Source organism: Neolamprologus multifasciatus, chromosome 9 (assembly GCF_963576455.1).
Source record: "Neolamprologus multifasciatus chromosome 9, fNeoMul1.2, whole genome shotgun sequence".
In the NCBI taxonomy this organism is placed as follows: domain Eukaryota; kingdom Metazoa; phylum Chordata; class Actinopteri; order Cichliformes; family Cichlidae; genus Neolamprologus; species Neolamprologus multifasciatus.
The window spans coordinates 19,025,164-19,043,914 of NC_140447.1; the positions used below are offsets into that span (position 1 = coordinate 19,025,164).

Genomic DNA, 18,751 nt, shown 5'->3' on the forward strand with positions numbered 1-18,751 from the left:
AAATGGACACGGGCAATCCAACTGTTAGTGGACATGTGCTGATCATTCGCTTGATTAAATATTAGGCATTTAATATTTGAAAACTAAGCAGCCACTTAAAAAAATACTATACTTGCATTTTCAATCGCATAAAACAGAGAAAAGCAGAAAATCCTCTCAGCAGAGAGGCTGAAACTGGAGTATTTTAGTGTGAAAGTGACTGAAAATGTGAGAAAAATAGCTTCCACATAATTATGTGTTGATTAAACTGTTGATTGTCACATTTGCGGTGTTGTTCACTTCCACTTTGATCAGATGGTTCCTAATTTAAACAGAGGAATGATTGATTTCAATGATTCAAGATAAAACTTTTGCAGTTCCACTATTTCAGGGTTGTATCTTCCTTAAACAGATGCATTATAATGTGTAATAGATATCAGTGAGGATAGATGTAATGCACAGTCGTACTGTATGTCACAGGCAGAATTCCCCCCTCATCGTCCAAATTAAGCTGTTTTACGGGCTCACTAATCACATCTGTCCTCATTTAGTCTATACATCCTGCCCAGAAACTGTCTTCATCATAATACCAAAGCTTGGCTCATAAGTCTGTGGTCGATGTGTCGGTCTCTGGTGTCCGTCTCACCCACGCGCGACCAAACAGTCTAACGCAGCCACAGAGAAGCCTGCTGGTTCCAAAACAAAGTCCCGGAGTCTGAGCCTGAGAACATGGGAGCCGCGCAGATGAGCTTTCTAAGCTTTCACAGTTTGTGTGTCTGTTGGTGGGTTGCGGTTCCACTGCTTGACTGTGATATCTGGGGTTTCCCCAGTCTAAGAAGGGTCTGCAGTGGGAGTGATTTAACAAATTGCGGTGCGCTTAACGTCTGGTCTCGGTGAAGTTGATGTGTGATCAGTGGATTTTGATGTTTGCTTTAGTTTTTTTTTTTTTTTTTTAAACATGCTCTCAGATCCGTATATCATAGAGAAGCTGGCTGTCTTAGGAGGCTTAGCAACACAATTAATTACTGAGGGGGGGGGATTCATAGTCTGGCGTTTCATTTCTGCAGCACCACGGGCGCCAGTCAACTGGAGACAGGGAAAGCTGCTGGGGCGAGGAGCGTTCGGGGAGGTCTACCTCTGCTACGATGCCGACACAGGCCGCGAGCTGGCCGCCAAGCAGGTGCCGTTTGATCCCGACTGTCAAGAAACCAGCAAGGTGAGGGGAAATATGTCAAAACTGTTTGGATTTGCATGAAGTTGATGGCATAAGATGGGCTTTTTTAATTAATTGAAGACTCTAACTTTGGTTTTTTGCTGCAGGAAGTGAATGCTCTGGAGTGTGAGATTCAGCTGCTGAAGAATCTGCGTCACGAGAGGATTGTGCAGTACTACGGCTGCCTTCGAGACCTCGACCAGAGAAAACTCACCATTTTTGTCGAGTTCATGCCCGGGGTGCGTATTCTGCGGGACATTTTAAGTAAATTTAATCACACTCGAGCAGCCCTCAAATTTTGAAAGAACAATTAACGTCTGAGAATGTGCGCGCCGGACTTGGTTTGGCTATAAAGATAGGTACTGAGACATTTAACACAAACATTAAAATCAAACCCTTACCAGCCACATCTGCTAGAATCTATTTAGAAATGTCACCAGCTGTCAACAACCATGTCCTCCACGCAGTTGATGTCAGCAGAACAGCTCATTTTATGAGATCATATTCTCCCTAAATGAGCAACTTTAATGAGCTACTGTCGCCTGCGGACCCTGTCCCCGAGCCTGTTTTTAATATTTCCTGAGCTATTTTTTTTTAATTTCCCAGAGACGCTGAGTGTCTTAGTCACACATTGTCTGGAAATTGGAAATGTTTACGTTTCGCCAGAGTTGGCAGAAGCAAGACAGGAGGTGACAGAGCCAAGCTTTTGTGTGGCTGCGTGGCACGGCTTCACTGCTGCGCCTGACCGATAACACTTTAGTGGCCCGAGGGAGGGAGGGCCGTGTGTCCCTCGGAGAGACCCCGAGAGCTCCTAAGGTGTCCCGTTGACAGCTGAAAGTGAGGAGGCAGAGGTTTTGTTTTCACCGCAAGTCCAAGAGTGCGTCACAGGTGTTACAGGATCAGGTCTTAGCTCCTGCCGTGTCCCCAGGAGGAGTGGAAAGCAGGAAATTGAAGGAAATGCAGCTCACTGGTGCAGTTTGGACTCAAAGTCAGTCAACAGACTTCTGTCAGCACGTTATATGCTTACATTCTTGGCGTTTGGCCTTGAGAATTGGCCTAGAGGCTGCTTTCACAAATAAACCCCAAACAAATTAGCTGGAACACCCACGTTTTCCAGAAAAATAAGTGTATGTAGATTTTTCTCTAATTTCGCATGCGTGTCCATCCCATCTATTCATTCGCTCACAGGCTTTCTGTTTGTCGCTGTAGGGCTCGATAAAAGACCAGCTAAAAGCCTACGGGGCCCTGACGGAGAAGGTGACGAAGAGATACACCAGGCAAATCCTCCAAGGAGTCTCCTACCTGCACAGCAACATGATTGTACACCGGGACATCAAAGGTAAATGAAGCCGCAAGCTCGAAAAAGGCCAAGGTTGGATTTTAATTGGATTTGTAACTGGTAAACACTCACACTTGGAAATGCTTTCTTCAGTGGGGTCCTATAGCAGTAGCTGCTGCAATAGGCGGGGGGGTCAAACTACAGATTCATTCATTTTCATTCGGGTTGACATTTCCTCATTTGGTCATTCGTCGTCTGCAGAACGTGCCTGGAAAAATGTGCTATTTTCAACTCCCCTTTGAGATATATTAGGCTTCGTGCTGGTGAAACTGGCCGTTCTAAAAATGCTCAGCACCGGACGGAAAGGTTTTGGTTTGGCTGCCCACAGCTTTGGGAGTTATTGGGTCGTTAAGCGGCGGCCAAGAAAGAGGGGAATATACTGTCTGGTGGGGGGAAAAAGATAGTTGGTCTCACAGGACCAGGCAGGGCTCTATGAAGAGCACATGTGGGTGTGATCTTTCCACTCAAAAAGGCTCTGCATGTGTAATATACGGTGTGTTCATCTCTCCACAGAACATTTCTGTTTTTGCAGTAAAAAAAAAAAAAAGGGACTTAAGCTTGGCACCACACGCACGTCCACATTCACTCCGGACCAGCTGGAAGTTTCTCTGAATTTATTTGCAACGGCTGGAATTATCAGAGAACCTGTCGTCCTACGTACAGGAAACGTGCAGGCAGTGGAAGAAGCAGCTCGGGGCAGTAAAAAGTAAAGGTTATAGTTTGAGCCTCCAAGTTTCTTCTTTTGCAGCCTGCCAGTGCTTTGGTGGGGGTGGAGGGTGAGTGGCAAGTGGTGCACATTAGTCACTGATCAAACAAGCGGCGTGGCTGAAGGAAATGGGATAGACAGAGCTACATTTGGAAAATTACTAAGATAGGAGGAGAAAGGGTGTTGAGGTTCGACGTGTCTCTTGTGGAGCAGACGGTTTATTTAGTATTTAATTTTCTGAACCCATCGAGGCTTTTTCCTCAGTGTGAGAAAAGTGAAAGAAAGATAAACTTCCCTGTTTGGCGTAGCTGACTAAAGCGCAGGATTTGTATAAAGACTGCTGAAAGATATGCTTTTTAAAAATAAGTCTGCCAGTATTCAGTTACCCAAACAGTCAAGACCTTTCGCCTTCTTCCGTCAGCTTGAATTGCTGGCACCAATCGCTTTTTACCCAAAACAATAATTGCAACTCTAAATTGTCAGCGTCCCTTTGCGTCTGACAGCTCTCGGGAGAGTCCTGAATACTTTCAAGCTCGTTTTGTTTCGATCCACCAGGTGCTAACATCCTGAGAGACTCCTCGGGAAACGTGAAGCTGGGAGACTTTGGAGCCAGCAAACGTATCCAGACCATCTGCATGTCTGGTACAGGCATCAAGTCTGTCACTGGCACCCCCTACTGGATGAGCCCTGAAGTCATCAACGGGGAGGGATATGGGAGGAAAGCTGATGTGTGGTAAGGAAATTATTAGATGGAACTGTATTGATTGAAGGGGCGAACAATATCAGATTGCTGCCGTCGCTGTAAAAGCAAAAGCAATAAAATGACCTTGAGCAATAAATGATATTGTTATCAGTTGCTGCGATATGCACTCTGTTTACTAATACTGTTGATATTTAACACACTGAGGCGTTGAAATTAGAAATGCAGTCGAGTAATAAATGGAATAAATGAACTTTTCAGTTACACGCTACTTCAGAAACTCACATAAATATGAACTTTAAATAAGGGCTATATGTGTCGATAGATTAGAGCACTACATACAGTTTTCTAAGAGAGCATGCTTACTTAAAGACTTGATAAGAAGCCAGATATACTAACGTATCATTGCATTGCCAAACAGTGTTAACTTATGCGTCTCCCATGTCGATTTTTGTGAGATTCAGCAGTTTTTGGGCCCATTGTTCTAGGGCGTTATTGGTTGCTCCAAGCTTTAGGGAAAGAGTACAATACTGGAATAAGTTTGTTTGGATTTGAGCTCGTGTCAAAGGGTTAACTCTGGTATTTGACACAACAGTTGGAGGTGCAAGGTAGACAATAGACACAAGCCGAGCTCCATTCAAATCATTTTTCCTGCTGTGCTGTTTTCCTTCAGGAGTGTCGCCTGCACCGTTGTTGAGATGTTGACCCAGAAACCCCCGTGGGCCGAGTACGAAGCCATGGCAGCCATTTTTAAGATCGCCACCCAGCCTACAAAGCCCACGCTTCCCGAGGGTGTGTCCGACGCTTGCAGGGACTTCCTGCGGCAGGTGTTTGTGGAGGAGAAGTGGAGGCCCACTGCAGACTTTCTGCTCAGCCACCCGTTCGTTCAGGGCAGCTTCTGAGCTCCTGTGGATCCCCTTCCCCTTCCCTGCCTGTGAGGCCTCCGTGGCCCCGGTGCATCCCCTCCTCTCCGGCCCGTCCCATCCCCAGGGCCCCCTCCCCTCGTCACCAAGCTCCAGGGCTCAGTACCACTCCCAACTTCCTGTTATCCACCACTAGTGTCTGCCTTGTCGAGACTCCTGCATCCTACTAGCTCCACCTGGACTATTCCCTGAGAGGGAAGGGTGACTGCTGTGAAGACTTCCAGAGTCCTCTGAGGTTTTGCATGGTGTTCCCTCAGGAGGGCACTAACAAGAAGGCAGTCTCACAAGCTCCAGACCGCTGTCCTTTTAACAAGCGCAGGAAAAGTGACCGAGAGAGCAAAGTGTCGCGTCTCAACCTTTAGGTCTCACTTTACACCCACTTACTGCTGCAGAACAGCGTCTCGGGATCGAGGAGACGTAATTGTGATTACATTGATCACACGTGACCGTACTGTAAGTTTCTCATCAGCCTAAAGAAAGCTGTGGGTAGAATTAAGATGGTAAAATATTTTTCTATGATGCATATAAAGTCATCCTAGCAGATGAGATGTCTATTGTCATTCTAAAACAAAATGTAAATGTATTTTTTGCCAACGCCTTACAATAAGAATTTGTAAGTAAGAATGTCTTTTATAACGTCTGCGAGGGTCTCCAGTACCCTGCTTTCATAAGCACTCACAAAAACAACCCCATTTTAGGAAGGATTGTCAATGTTGCACTTTTTGATATCATGCATTGAAACATTTCCGACGTGCAGGATAATCAGCCGAGGAGATATTTTTCTATTTGATGCATTTTTTTTTATATATTACTGAGAATTGTGTTTCAGTGTAAAAGAAGAAAAAGAAGAAGCGAACTCTTTTTGCGCATTCGTGTGCAATGTCTCTTAAGCAATACCAACACTACTGTTGTCATTCCATCCTCCCATGCAGCGAGCCTTGTTCCATTCAGAAGTGGCCAAAGAAATGTTGCAGAGACTGAAACCTTTCGATAACTTTTAGAAAACGTGCAGTATTAGTCATGTCTGACTTTTTTGCCACCTCAGAGCCCCATATAGCCTTTCCTGTGTTATGGCAGCTTTGTGCACAGACCAAATCGGACGCATTAACGTCACATTTTTTTTAATATATTTTTTTTTAAAGATTGTGAAATTAGACCGAAGGAAGCGTCTTGTTTATATTTTTGCTGTAACTTCACCCCACGCCTTTATTTAGCTTTCCACGCCATCTCGAATGGGTCTCTTAATGACTTTGACGGCACACCGTGGTCTCTGTGACGTCATGTGAGGCGGAGCTTATTATTACAAGTTGCCAAAAAAAACAAAACATTGAGTTGGAAGGATGGAGCGGAATGATGTGTTCTTTAAAGTGGAGATGAAATGAAACTTTAACTGTGGGGTGGGGGGGGGTTGATGTCGGAGGTGTCGTGACTTGCTGTAACACACAGGCACTTAAAAGAATGACGATCCAATCTTTTCAACCCTTAGTGCCTTACCTGAGTGTGCTTGCAAACACAAACGTTCACTGCCAAAGCAGAGAGCTTCCTTGTAAGGCGAGCGGCTGTTTAGTAGAAAGCACACGCAGGATTTGCTGAAAATCTTTTATATGGAAAAACCAACAAAAGATTATACTGTACATACATATTGTTCTGCACTTTTGTATGAAATTTCTTTTTACATTATAAACAAAATCTATTTGAAATAGCTACGTTATACAGTAGATTGTACTGTGATTTAGACAGGAGAATGAATGGTTGCCTCTTTTAAGAGAAGGTAGGCAGGATGAACAGACTGGGAGGCTTTCGAATGGGACGCAGTTTGTTTGGTCTGAATGACAAAGCCTTGAAACATGAAATGTATCAAGTCATTGAACTTTTGTACATTTAACTTAATAAATTGAAGGTCTTAAGACAATGTTTCAGAATGCTTTTTTACAATTTGCAAATTGAATTAAAAGTTGACTTTTTTGACACATTTTTTTCCATTAATGTATGTATTTATAGTTGTGATCTCATGATTGATAGATGGATGGTTGAATGCTGAAATTGATATGTTCTTTTCGACTCTACCAACAACTTTCTTATTGGGCTTATGATTTGGCAGCTGTACCTCCATGGTGGGAATCTCCTGTTTCACCACATCCCAAAGGTGCTCTATTGGATTGTGATGTGATGATTGTGGAGGCCATTTGGGTACAGTGAACTCATTGTCATGTTAGCGAAACCGCCTGAGATGATCTAAGGTTTGTGACATGGTGTGTTATCTTGTTGGAAGCAGCCATCAGAAGATGAGTACACTGTGGTCATAAAGGCATGGACATGGTCAGCAGTAATACTCTGTGGTATCTAAACAATTCTTAAAAAGGCCAAAAGTGTATTAAAAAAAAAAAAAATGCCCCACACCATTACACCACGACTGCCCTTAACTGCTGGGCAGGTTCGATCCATGCTTTCCATGCTGTTTACACCAAACTGTGACCCTGTCATCAAAATATCAACAGAAATTGAGGCACATAAGACCAAGAAACATTTTTCTAATCTGTTCAGTTTCAGTGAGCCTGTGTGAACTGCAGGTTCAATTTGCTGTTCTTTTTTGACAAGAGTAGCACTCGGCATGGTCTTCCATAACTGTAAACAGTAGAGATGGTTGTGTGGAAAAATCCCAGTAGATTAGCAGTTTCTGAAATACTCAGACCAGCTTGTCGGGCACCAACAACCATGCCACGTTCAAATCATTTAAACAGCCTTTCTTCCCCATTCTGATGCTCAGTTTGAACTCCTGCAGGTATTCTTGACCATCCTTAAATGAATAACAGCCACATAGCTGATTATATGTTTCCATTCCAAGCAGCTGGACAGGAATAAAGTGGCCATGAGTGTGCATTTTATTTCACCCACTTGCTTAATTCTTTTCTATTTAGATCACGGGTTCTCAAATTTTTCTGAATCACTTACAGAGAAGAAAATTCTCCATGGATCCCTTCATAATCGTAACGCTAAGGGTATTACTCTTATTACTATTTGTGCTGTTTACATATGTATTCTTACTGGGCACATGTGATGTGACCTATCAAAATCAAAAGTTTCTTTTGGCACCAAGATAAAGTGGATGGGAGTAAAGGACACAGCATGATTGTTTTTGTCATAGATGATCTCCAGCTGTTGATATGTACTTTTATATATTACAGAACAGCTTTATAAATTATTTTGTGGACCTAATGGCTATGGGTGTAGACACCTGGGGGTTTTGCAACGTCATTTGCAAGAGGCTCAGTTAAATGACTGAACCTTTTGTAATTGTGCCTTACGTTTATATTATTTTGTTGTTTTTATATGTCAGTCTAACTAAATAATAGTTAATAGTTATAACAGACACATCCCTATTACATGGCAACTCTGTTTTAAAGAAAAAATTGGATGTAATTTAAAATTGTGTGTATATATATATATATATATATATATATATATATATATATACACAGATACATATAATTTATTGATGGCCTTCTTACTTTTTATCAATTAAGACTCAATAAAATAGCTTTTCTTCAACTCTGCAAACTCATGGTTAGGACCATATTTTCATAAGACGGTATAAGAAAAGGCAACACACAAACACACTACTTAGTAATCCAAAGTCAATACGAAATATGATTTATTTTTTTATATGTCAGTATAAAGTATAAACAATATAAATAGATAATTTTGACTAAAAACGATTAACACCAACACTGTCGGAGCAGCTGTTAGAAAACCACCTTACAAAACCTGCCGTTTTGTAACGTCGTGTCTGAAAACGTGACTGCCAGAGAGGAGCCGCCGAAGAGACAACTGCCGCTAACCCGGGAGGTACAACTCTCTGACACCGAGGTCTCTCTTCCTCAGTGCTTAAAACAAGACTATTGCTGCTGTAGTGGAAACAAAGCAAACATGTCTTCCTCCCGTACAGTAATATGTTTGCTAAGAAACGACTTGCGTCTCCACGACAACGAGGTAAGAACATGAGTTTGTAGAAAAAAGTGCGACGTTGTTAAACTTAAATGTTTTTAAAAAAACACGATTGCTTCGCATGTTAATTATTTGCTTTGTGGACGACTTTAAAGAAATTGTCTAAACATGTTAACGTCGACATTAAAATTACAATAACTCCAATATTGCCTGCAGCCACGTTACAGCGGTATTACTACCGGTACAAGACCTTCAGAATAAAAGCATGTTCCCCAAAGCTAATGATTACACACTTAATTTTTAAACTGGACTGCTTTTTAACCCCTATCCTGTTTTAAGTATCTAACAATATCGAAGGTTATTTTCGCAGCTGCAAAATTGCATAAATAAATCAAAATTTCGAGTTAGTATCTTGACTCAATAGCTTAAAATTTCGAGTTACGTATCTCGAAAATAAATTCCAAATTTGGACTCTGCCCAATGACTGTAGAAAACATTGGTTATGCCTGGCATTTCCCCCCCGGTGGTGGAAACAAGCTTCCACAAACTTGTGACATCTAGTTACAATTTTTTAAAGATTATATATATATATATATGAAACTGAACCAAAAAAAAAACCCAAAACAAAAGACCAATGAGCATGCTTGCTAACTTTCAGGGAATTTTAAATATTAAATTCAATTTTCGTTTATTAGGTTTTCTTTTTTTTTTCTTTTTTTTTACAAAGTAGCCATATCTAGGGTGGTACTGAGAGGTTAAATGTACAGCAACTTAAGAAAGCAACAGCAAATAGAAAAAAAATGCAAAAGTACACAAAATGTATTTATTTAACACAATTCAGTGAGTCACATACTCTACTTGGAGGACAGAAACAAGCCCACCTCTACCATCCATATCAATAGTCAAATGTGTTTCTATCATAAAATCAAATGTGCTGTTTCACATAATTGCTGCAGTATGTTTATTGTATGCTCGATATGCAGCTTTTCCACTGGGCCCAAAGAAACGCTGAACACATAGTCCCGCTGTACTGCTTCGACCCCAGACACTATGTGGGCACTTACAACTACAGCTTACCAAAGACTGGGCCTTTCCGTCTGCGCTTCTTACTGGAGAGTATCAGAGACCTCAGAAACACACTGATCAGCAAAGGCAGGTAATAAAACTATCACTCACGAGATTTTTCTTTACCTAACCCCACTGTCAAGTTTCGCCTTTGCTACACTGTCGCTAACTCACAGTCTCTATGAAAGGTTTATAAGAGATCAGTTTACTTTTCTATCATGTTATTGTTAACTCAGTGAAGACACTGGCCTTGGCTTTCTAGGATTGAATTGATACATGTAACAGGATCAGGACGCACCTGGACTTACAGCGGTTATGTTTATATTAGCATTGCTTCTGCACACACTGTTCCCATCACTTTTTCCTGTCAACTAGCACTCTACCCAGGATGCAGCTTGCCTGGCATGGAATGAGGCTTATATATGTGTCTCTGTGTTTACTTTGTGTGTGTGTGTTTGACAGCAATCTCGTGGTGAGACGGGGTAAGCCAGAGGAGGTAGTTGCAGACCTCATCAGGCAACTGGGCTCTGTCAGTAGTGTGGCTTTCCATGAAGAGGTGCTCTCTCATATTACAGATAACAGCAAAAGTGCTGTCTGGTCATTGGAGCGTGGTTTTCACCTTCATGTGCTTTTTCTACAGGTTACCTCAGAAGAGCTGAATGTGGAGAAAAGGGTAAAAGATGTGTGTGCACAAATGAAGGTCAAAGTTCATACCTGCTGGGGCTCTACATTGTACCACAGAGATGATCTTCCGTTCCCCCACATGTCCAGGTGTGAAAGCAGATACAGAGAGGAAGCTATCCTTTTCGTGAAGGATACACTGCAGGTTAAGAAGTGCCTTGTAATATTTCCCTCTGTTTTTAGGCTTCCCGATGTGTACACTCAGTTCAGAAAGGCAGTGGAGAGCGAGGGCAGGGTGAGGCCGGTCTTCTCAACCCCAGAGAAGCTAAATCCCCTTCCTCCAGGCCTCGAGGAAGGAGCCATTCCTACAGCAGAGGACCTGCAACAGACAGGTGAACAATCCACCAAGACACATGTCCGTGCATTTATTCTATGTGTTTATGATTTGGGATGTTTATTATGTCTAAAGAAGCCTAATGCTGAAACGCTTTTCCCCTTCCAGAGCCCATGATTGATCCTCGCTCAGCCTTCCCCTGCAGCGGTGGGGAGAGTCACGCCCTGGCCAGACTTAAACACTATTTCTGGGACACTGTGAGTGCAACATGTGTTTTACATTAGCTGCTGTTTAGAGAGCTATGGAGAAAAAAATCCCAGATTATCTATTAAAGATCCTCCATGATGTCTGTTTCAAAGGATGCAGTTGCAACGTACAAAGAGACTCGTAACGGTTTAATCGGTGTGGATTATTCCACCAAGTTTTCACCTTGGTGAGTACAAATGTATCACTGCCTCTCTGCTCCACTTTGCTACATGGAGTTTAATATTTCATTGAGGTAATTCCCGTGATTCTGTCTAATGGTGCGGCTTTGGTATCCTGCAGGCTGGCAATGGGTTGCATTTCACCCAGATATATTTATCATCAGATCAAGCAGTACGAGAAGGAGCGGACAGCTAATCAGAGCACATATTGGTGAGCACACAGGCTGGTGATATGTGAAAATCTATATTTGTCATATTTTATTTTTTCCCTATCTGATGAGCTTCCCTGCTGTCCTACAGGGTAATTTTTGAACTTCTGTGGAGGGACTACTTCAGGTTTGTGAGTGTGAAGTACGGAAATAGGATTTTTCAGGTCAAAGGTACAGTAAGCTGATGTTTTTATGTTACTTTTATTATTATTGTTGTTGTTGTCTGCATGAAAAGGTATATTTCATGTCACTGTGACTTCAACTCAGGACTTCAAGACAAATCTGTGCCATGGAAAAAGGACATGAAGCTATTTGATGCATGGAAAGGTTTGTGCTCTTCACTCATCCTGCATGAAATATTCTTTGAACTGAAACAGTACGTATAGTATACGAATATAAAGGTGAATTTATGTGCAACTGGAACGTACAGAGGGACGCACCGGAGTGCCTTTTGTTGACGCCAACATGAGGGAGTTGGCAGCGACCGGCTTTATGTCCAACAGGGGGCGTCAAAATGTCGCTAGCTTCCTCACAAAGGATCTGGGCCTTGACTGGAGGATGGGAGCTGAGTGGTTTGAGTCCCTTCTGGTAAGCAGTAGTTGTTTATTGTCTTTATACATTATTTCAAAGCTTAGTTGTTTAAGAATATAATATTCAGATATTAATACAAAACTCATCTTTTTAAATGTTCCCTACAAAGATCGACCACGATGTCTGCAGCAATTATGGTAACTGGCTGTACAGCGCTGGGATTGGAAATGACCCCAGAGAGAACAGGAAGTTCAACATGATCAAACAAGGCCTCGACTATGACAATAATGTACGTTTGACGAAGTAAACACCGTTTCATTTCCTTTTGACATTTGTCTAAAACTTCACCTTTTGCGCTTCAAGACAAAACTGCTGAGTCACCTGTTGTGCAGGTTTTGCTGCTTTGTTATTGAGATTAAAAATAGGACAAAATGTGAGGATATTAGTTTTGACTCACCGGTTTGCGTTTGTCTTTCAGGGAGATTACATCCGACAGTGGGTTCCAGAGTTGCAGAATATCAGAGGAGGTGACGTGCACACACCCTGGTCACTCAGCAACGCTGCGCTGGCCCATGCTCATGTGACCCTCGGCGACACCTATCCCGCTCCCATTGTCACGGCACCTGAATGGAGCAGACATGTTAACAAGAAAGCGGTGGGTGTCTGGGGGAAGGGAAGTAGTTAGTGTGATTGTGTAGTGCTGCTATATTAGTGTTTAATCCATAACTGCTGCAAATAAAAGCGCTTGGATATAAATAGACTTACTCCACTATTGTTTGTAGGTTCTAGTTTCAACTAAATTTTATTTAGTACTTCTTATCTACTACAGCTCTAAGGCCTAATTGCACTTTTAACCCACTACATGTATCTGGCAGATATTACTACATGTTACTCTTCAGCTTTATCTAAACTTAAACTCAACTTTCCATAAATAAAAACATACACTTATATCTCAGTAAATAGAAAAGCGTCTGCTGCTCCAGTCTATTTGGGGCCCCTTGTCACGTTGTCACCAGTTCCGCAACAAGAGAAACACTTCCCCTTAAAGTGTTTCATTTATTAAAATCAGAAGAGGTCGACACTTCCATTGTATTTTCTTAGAAAATAAAAAAATGTTAATATAATTTGTGACATAACATTGTTTTTGTGTCTTTTCTACCCAGTGAAATATCTTGCCATCCCTCAGATGTATTTGAAAACAAATTCTACATTTCTTTTCTTATTTTATTTTTAATTGTGTGTATTTTCTTTTATACAGTTTTAAAAAAGTTTTTTTTTCTTTCTTTCTTTTCTTCAGGGTGGCACAGGACCTTCACCAAGAGGAAAGAAAGGCCCATCTCACACCCCCAAACAGCATCGGGACAGAGGCATTGACTTCTACTTCTCCAGAAGCAAGAACCTGTGAACACGTGGACGCTCCACTGATTTAATCTTGAACTGTTTCCATGAAAATCTGTCTGGCACATTGATGTATTGATTCAGGGAAGCTGAAGAATGAGGATTTGAGGAAGCACACGTTACGGTGCTTTAACTTCACTGATCAGGCCATCAGTTCTGTAGAAAATTGCCACATCGAGGGCCTTCTATGGATCCTTCGCTGCGTTTCCGGCTATGCAGCGACTGTGAAAAACCACAGTGTGGTTTTGTTATGATTCAGAATCACCTGTAATGACCTCATATGATGTTTTGAACAGATTACTGTTACTTTGTTCTTGCAGGTTTTCTGTGCATTTATACTTTGTTTTTGCTTTATGTGTGACGGTTACAAAACGGCTATATTAAAGTTGCTATCTGTTGCACTAAATCTTGACCTCCATTTATCAGAGCAAGGAAGTCAGTCCGCTCTTTCTGAGCAGCTATGAATACAGATGAGAGTAAACGGGAACAGAAAACGCGCGTGTCTATTTATTTTCTGTGGAGCTCGCTCCGGTGAGAACTTCAATTCATCCTTGACAAGCTCTCTTCTTTTGTGGTCGCAGGAGTAATAGTAATAACAATAATGTCGGTGTTTTAAAAATAAAAAAAGAATGACTGTTAGCTCCACTTGGTAAATAACACATCTCCACCCCCCGTCTGTGACGCACTCCAGCGCAAAGACTTCACTTCCTCAGTCAGGTAGGTTGTGTTGTAGACTTCCGACACAACACAGCATTTCACATCACGTCTATCGTTATAATGTTTAGCCTTTCTTACTTATACAAAAAACTCCGTTAACTTAACCGGAAACTTTTGGAACATGGCTTGCGCCGACTCGCAAGTTGACTTGGAGAAGATTCCTCTCGTTGCGCTAAACATGAGCGTGAGGAAAAAGCTGGGACTTTATCTGAACCCCAAGCACACGGTAGCAGCGGACTGGATGGCGCTCGCAGAGGCCATGGGCTTCAACTACCTGGAAATAAAGAACTACGAAGTGTCCAAAAACCCAACCTGCACGGTTCTGGAGGACTGGCAGGCCCGGAGCACAGACACGTCAGTGGGGAAGTTGTTGTCAATGCTCTCGGAGCTGGACAGAGAAGACATCGTGGAGGATCTGCGACCACTGATAAGTGCGTTACTGCCATTCCACTTAGATCCACTTGTCTTTAATAAATAAATGCCTCTCGTCGATTAGGATAGTTTTTTTTTTTTTTTGCATTGATTAGGACCGGTCATAACTTGTGCTTATTCTTAATGCACGCTTGCTTTTGTACCCCACCATGTCCCTGTCGCCTGGTTCAGGAAATTATTAACGAAATTAATGAATTCCAGTGTTGCTTAAATAGATCTTACACTCGCGACTAAGAGAGTGTCTTTCGCAATATTTGCCCAAATGCGTAAGCGATAGTGTAATAACCGAGTTTAAACACAGTTATATCCATCCATTATGTCCATCACATGGAGTCTGCTGCGTTTGTACCTACATTCCCAAAGCATCTCCCTGAACTGACTGCATGTTTGCGCTCATGTGTGCCGTTTTGCGCCGTTTTGTTCCCAGATGAGGATGTCCGGAAGTACTGTGAGAATCTTAAAAAGAAAGCTGAACCCCCGCTCCAGGTTCCTGAGGTCGACAGCTGTGTCCCTCGCACCCCTGAGAGGTCTGGGATCACTGTGGACGATGACCCTGAAGGTGAGCATTTGTATGAACTTACAATAATATATATGCATACACATATGCTCACATTATTTCGAAATATTTTATAAAGAACCTCCCATTAGCATTAACAATAATGCTTCAAAGACAGCGTAAATGACTCAGCACATGTCCTCTAATCTGCTCATCTTCAGCATGGGTGCAGTATTACTGCCAGTGTCACTGAAAAGCTCTCTTTGCTACATTTGGCTGATATGGTTAAGTTCTGCAGCCCTGTATGCATTAGTTTTAACTGATTGCAGCTTAACCAGCTACATCAGCGGTCACTGTATTTGCATAATGATTTCCTTCACTTTGTAAATGTAGGCTTCCTTCTAAATTCACAATGCTTATTAATATCAACTTATTATAGTTTTTTTCCTTAATAAACAGCACAGACTCATCTGTTATATGTTCGAAACTTCGAGACTTTGTAGCTGTTTGTTTGTTCGGGTGTTTTCTGTGGTAAACTATCACAGGGGAAAAAACCACTCCTACTTGTCACTTGTCTCTTCATCTGACCATTTATCTGAAGCACTAATCATGCACTGCTACACGGCCTCGCTGCTCCTGTTTCCTCCGCAGCCTTGTGGTTTTCTTATTATTCTTATGTACTTCGCTCTAGGAGTTTTATGTTGTGTCAGTGATGCGAGATGTTTCTGATTAATGGCCCTCTGTGTGTGTGTTTGTGTGAAACTCTAACCACTGAGTTGAATCGAGATGTTTTGAATCCAGGGGTTCCCGAGATGTTTGATGCCTTCATCTGCTACTGCCAGAGCGACTTTGCGTTCGTCCATGAAATGATCCGTGAGCTGGAGCAGACAGACTACAAGCTGAAACTGTGTGTGTTCGACAGAGACGTCCTCCCGGGCTCCTGCGTGTGGACCATCACAAGTGAACTCATCGAGAAGAGGTGGGACTAACCTGGTTTTTGTTTGGTCTTTTCCGTTTTTTTGTTTTGTTCTAATTTTAACTTGAAAAAGTGATTAAGCGAATAACGTTATGGGGCCAGGTGTGAGTCTGAAACTGCAAGTAGGTCATTATGGTCCAAAAAAAGCACAAAAAAGCAGTTTACATGATACTGATTTACAGGTTTGTTTGTTTTTTGGGTTTTTTTGCAATTCAATTTTGCATTTGTTAGTCAGATGCAACACGAATTCCAACAGGCGCAGTCATGAAGCATGCACTAGCGCAGGATGTGGTTCAGACTTGTTTACCGTTTGGTTAATAATCTGTGTATTCGTGCCTGTGTGTGTCGATAAAATGTAGAAATGGAAAGTTCAGAGATGGTTTAGAAAGCCAGACATAACTAACGTCAGTTTCATCTGAAATTCAGATATCGAAAGTCACCTGACAGAAGAAATCCAATTCTCAGCCAGTCATGTTTCCTGAAATCTCTGTTTTCTTGCTCTCACAGTTTTTGCAACTGACTATAATATGTGACCTTGCTCGCAGGTGTAAACGGATGGTGGTGGTGATTTCTGATGAATATCTCGACAGCGATGCCTGTGACTTTCAGACCAAGTTTGCTCTCAGCCTTTGTCCTGGTAATGCTCACACACATATATAAATATTTTATATTAAACAACCCTGTGTTAATTTTTCTGGCTTATGCAGGCAGCTTAATCATTTATATTCTTTTTTTCTATTTCAGGAGCTCGAAGTAAACGCCTGATTCCAGTGATCTACAAGCCGATGACAAAGCCCTTCCCCAGCATTTTACGCTTCCTCACCATTTGTGACTACACCCGGCCTTGCACGCAGGCCTGGTTCTGGACTCGGCTTGCCAAAGCTCTGTCGCTGCCATAACTGTGGAGCAGGTGGTTAATCATATTTCAAAGTGCCTTTTTGTTATTCCATTAAAAGATTACGTTGGACAGTGGCCAAATGCAACATTGGAGGAATCTCATGATTACACTGTATGTATATATTTTACTGCTTCAAATTGCACTTCCTTTGGAGACGACACAGATTCCTGCCCAATGTCATTATGAAAGTGAGACTGCACAGTAGTATCCAACGCCAACAAAGTTCTCAGTGCACAGAGTCATTATCATATTATGAGATTTCCACTTCTAACAGCGGTTTTGTGTGGCCCTATTTTGTATTTTATGTGTGTTGCATTGAGAAGAAGGGTACATTCTTTTGCCACTTCCTCTTATGAGCAAACTTGTTCATGAAATTGAAGCTTAAAGAGGAAGAACTGTTTTGGCTCTGATACTTTCACAAGTTCAGTTCTACTGACAGCTGACACCTGCCTTTCTGTGCAGCAATTCTGTTACTGTGGGATCTCTACTTTTGAGTTTGTGTTTTTAAAATGCTCTTTTTAGACCAATTAAAATAATGGTTTTTTTTTTTTAAATAAACGAATAAAGTTAACGTGGTGTATTATTCAAAGTCTTTCTTTGTTTTTTTAAAATAAAATAATAATAATATGGAACTATAAAATTAAATATGCCTTTAGTTTCCCTGCATTTGTTGTGACTGTGCAAATCCTGTATGGTATGAAATAAACCACCAGAGGTCTCTAATTTAATGCGGTAAGGAAAACTGTGGTTGTCTACGCTTTACAGTAAATGCACGAACACCCAATCAGAAAGCAGCATACGTGGTTCTGTCCAATCAGAGGCAGGCTCTGCTGGAGAAACATGCCTCCTCTCGCAGACCGCTCTTTGAGAATGTTAATCCCTGACTTTTCCCTGTCAGGTGTTTGAGTTGCCTAGCTTGGTGGTTTGATGTTTTCACATTGTACGCCATTCAAACTGTATTATATGATGAATCAGTAGAAGCATAATGTGCTAATTTTAGTGGAAAAGAAGTGGTTCATATTGAAGTAATAAGTTGAACCTAAACCTGTAAGGGCACACTCTGGGGCGATGTCGCGTCGGGTCTGCCATTAAAAGTGTGGCGGAAGCACTCGGCTTGTTTCGGCAGTTTTCCGAACCGCAGCACTCAGCGTCGATAGTGTGCCACACTCAATATGTCCGCCAGGAAGGGCCACATTTTCTCAGTAGGAATGCGGTAGGCGGGGCTGCTAGGCTAGTGTCAAACTTTGGGAATGACAGGAGTGCTGCAGGATTCGCAAAGAAGGGGAAGTGTCGCTCTTGTTAGTCCTGTTTGGATTACTTTGACTAATTTTTACGCCCGCTTTTTGGATTCACCACCTTTCTACACACAGAGAGTCCTGCCCCAGCGGATCCCTCAGCCATGTCGGAGGACCTGAGCTCCCAACCCTGGTCCATCAACAAAGATGATTACGAGCTACACGAGGTGATTGGTATGTGATCCTTAGCTTGTTAGCTACGTGTAAACCGTCAGTTTGAATTTCCCCGTGAGCTCTCTCTGAACGCAGGGGTTAGGACAATGAACACAAGCTCGTACCATTCAGATGTTAACCGAACAGAAAGAAGGCATCCTCCTTCTCCTGAGCTGCGTTGAGTTCTTCGCCTTAGGTAAATTGGCCAATTCTAGCCGGGCGGTGTTGTGACTTGGGCAGTCAGAGGAATGCCTCCCCCGAGAGCGATGACCCCGTCCGCTGGGGCTATGCCGAAGTCGTAAACGAACGTTAATAACGTCCAGTCTACGTGCTGGAAAATAACTGCTTTCATTGAGCAGCTCTCCATACATGTGAACAGCTAGCTTGATACTTTCA

General features: G+C 42.2%; 4 protein-coding genes across 7 annotated transcripts in view; all 4 read left to right on the forward strand.

Moving 5' to 3' along the window:
• Positions 1–7,284, forward strand: part of map3k22 (mitogen-activated protein kinase kinase kinase 22) — a 39,887-nt gene extending 32,603 nt beyond the window's left edge. For both annotated transcript variants that reach the window (XM_085173375.1, XM_085173374.1), the window contains exons 14-18: positions 1,047–1,195; positions 1,300–1,431; positions 2,402–2,531; positions 3,793–3,970; positions 4,611–7,284. In XM_085173375.1, the coding sequence (XP_085029501.1) occupies positions 1,047–1,195; positions 1,300–1,431; positions 2,402–2,531; positions 3,793–3,970; positions 4,611–4,839 (818 nt within the window). In that variant the 3' untranslated portion in view covers positions 4,840–7,284. The remainder of the gene's footprint in view (positions 1–1,046; positions 1,196–1,299; positions 1,432–2,401; positions 2,532–3,792; positions 3,971–4,610) is intronic.
• Positions 7,285–8,560: 1,276 nt separating this feature from the next.
• On the forward strand, positions 8,561–13,560 carry cry-dash (cryptochrome DASH). The gene is made up of 14 exons (XM_085173381.1): positions 8,561–8,850; positions 9,789–9,961; positions 10,333–10,426; positions 10,511–10,641; positions 10,735–10,883; positions 10,994–11,082; positions 11,185–11,258; positions 11,372–11,461; positions 11,551–11,630; positions 11,727–11,786; positions 11,890–12,047; positions 12,160–12,279; positions 12,469–12,645; positions 13,288–13,560. Exons 1-14 carry the CDS (start codon positions 8,788–8,790, stop codon positions 13,393–13,395), a joined length of 1,566 nt encoding a protein of 521 aa, XP_085029507.1. The 5' UTR covers positions 8,561–8,787; the 3' UTR covers positions 13,396–13,560.
• A 478-nt stretch (positions 13,561–14,038) lies between these two features.
• On the forward strand, positions 14,039–17,496 carry myd88 (MYD88 innate immune signal transduction adaptor). The gene is made up of 5 exons (XM_085173382.1): positions 14,039–14,536; positions 14,965–15,096; positions 15,835–16,012; positions 16,555–16,646; positions 16,754–17,496. The coding sequence occupies exons 1-5, from the start codon at positions 14,227–14,229 to the stop codon at positions 16,906–16,908; spliced, it is 867 nt and encodes a 288-aa protein (XP_085029508.1). The 5' UTR covers positions 14,039–14,226; the 3' UTR covers positions 16,909–17,496.
• A 507-nt stretch (positions 17,497–18,003) lies between these two features.
• oxsr1b (oxidative stress responsive kinase 1b) overlaps positions 18,004–18,751 on the forward strand; it is a 39,820-nt gene continuing 39,072 nt past the window's right edge. Inside the window, exon 1 of one of the 3 annotated variants that reach the window (XM_085173380.1) lies at positions 18,004–18,376. In XM_085173380.1, coding sequence (XP_085029506.1) covers positions 18,307–18,376 — 70 coding nt within the window. In that variant the 5' untranslated portion in view covers positions 18,004–18,306. The remainder of the gene's footprint in view (positions 18,377–18,751) is intronic. The other 2 variants (XM_085173378.1, XM_085173377.1) reach the window with 2 other exon arrangements.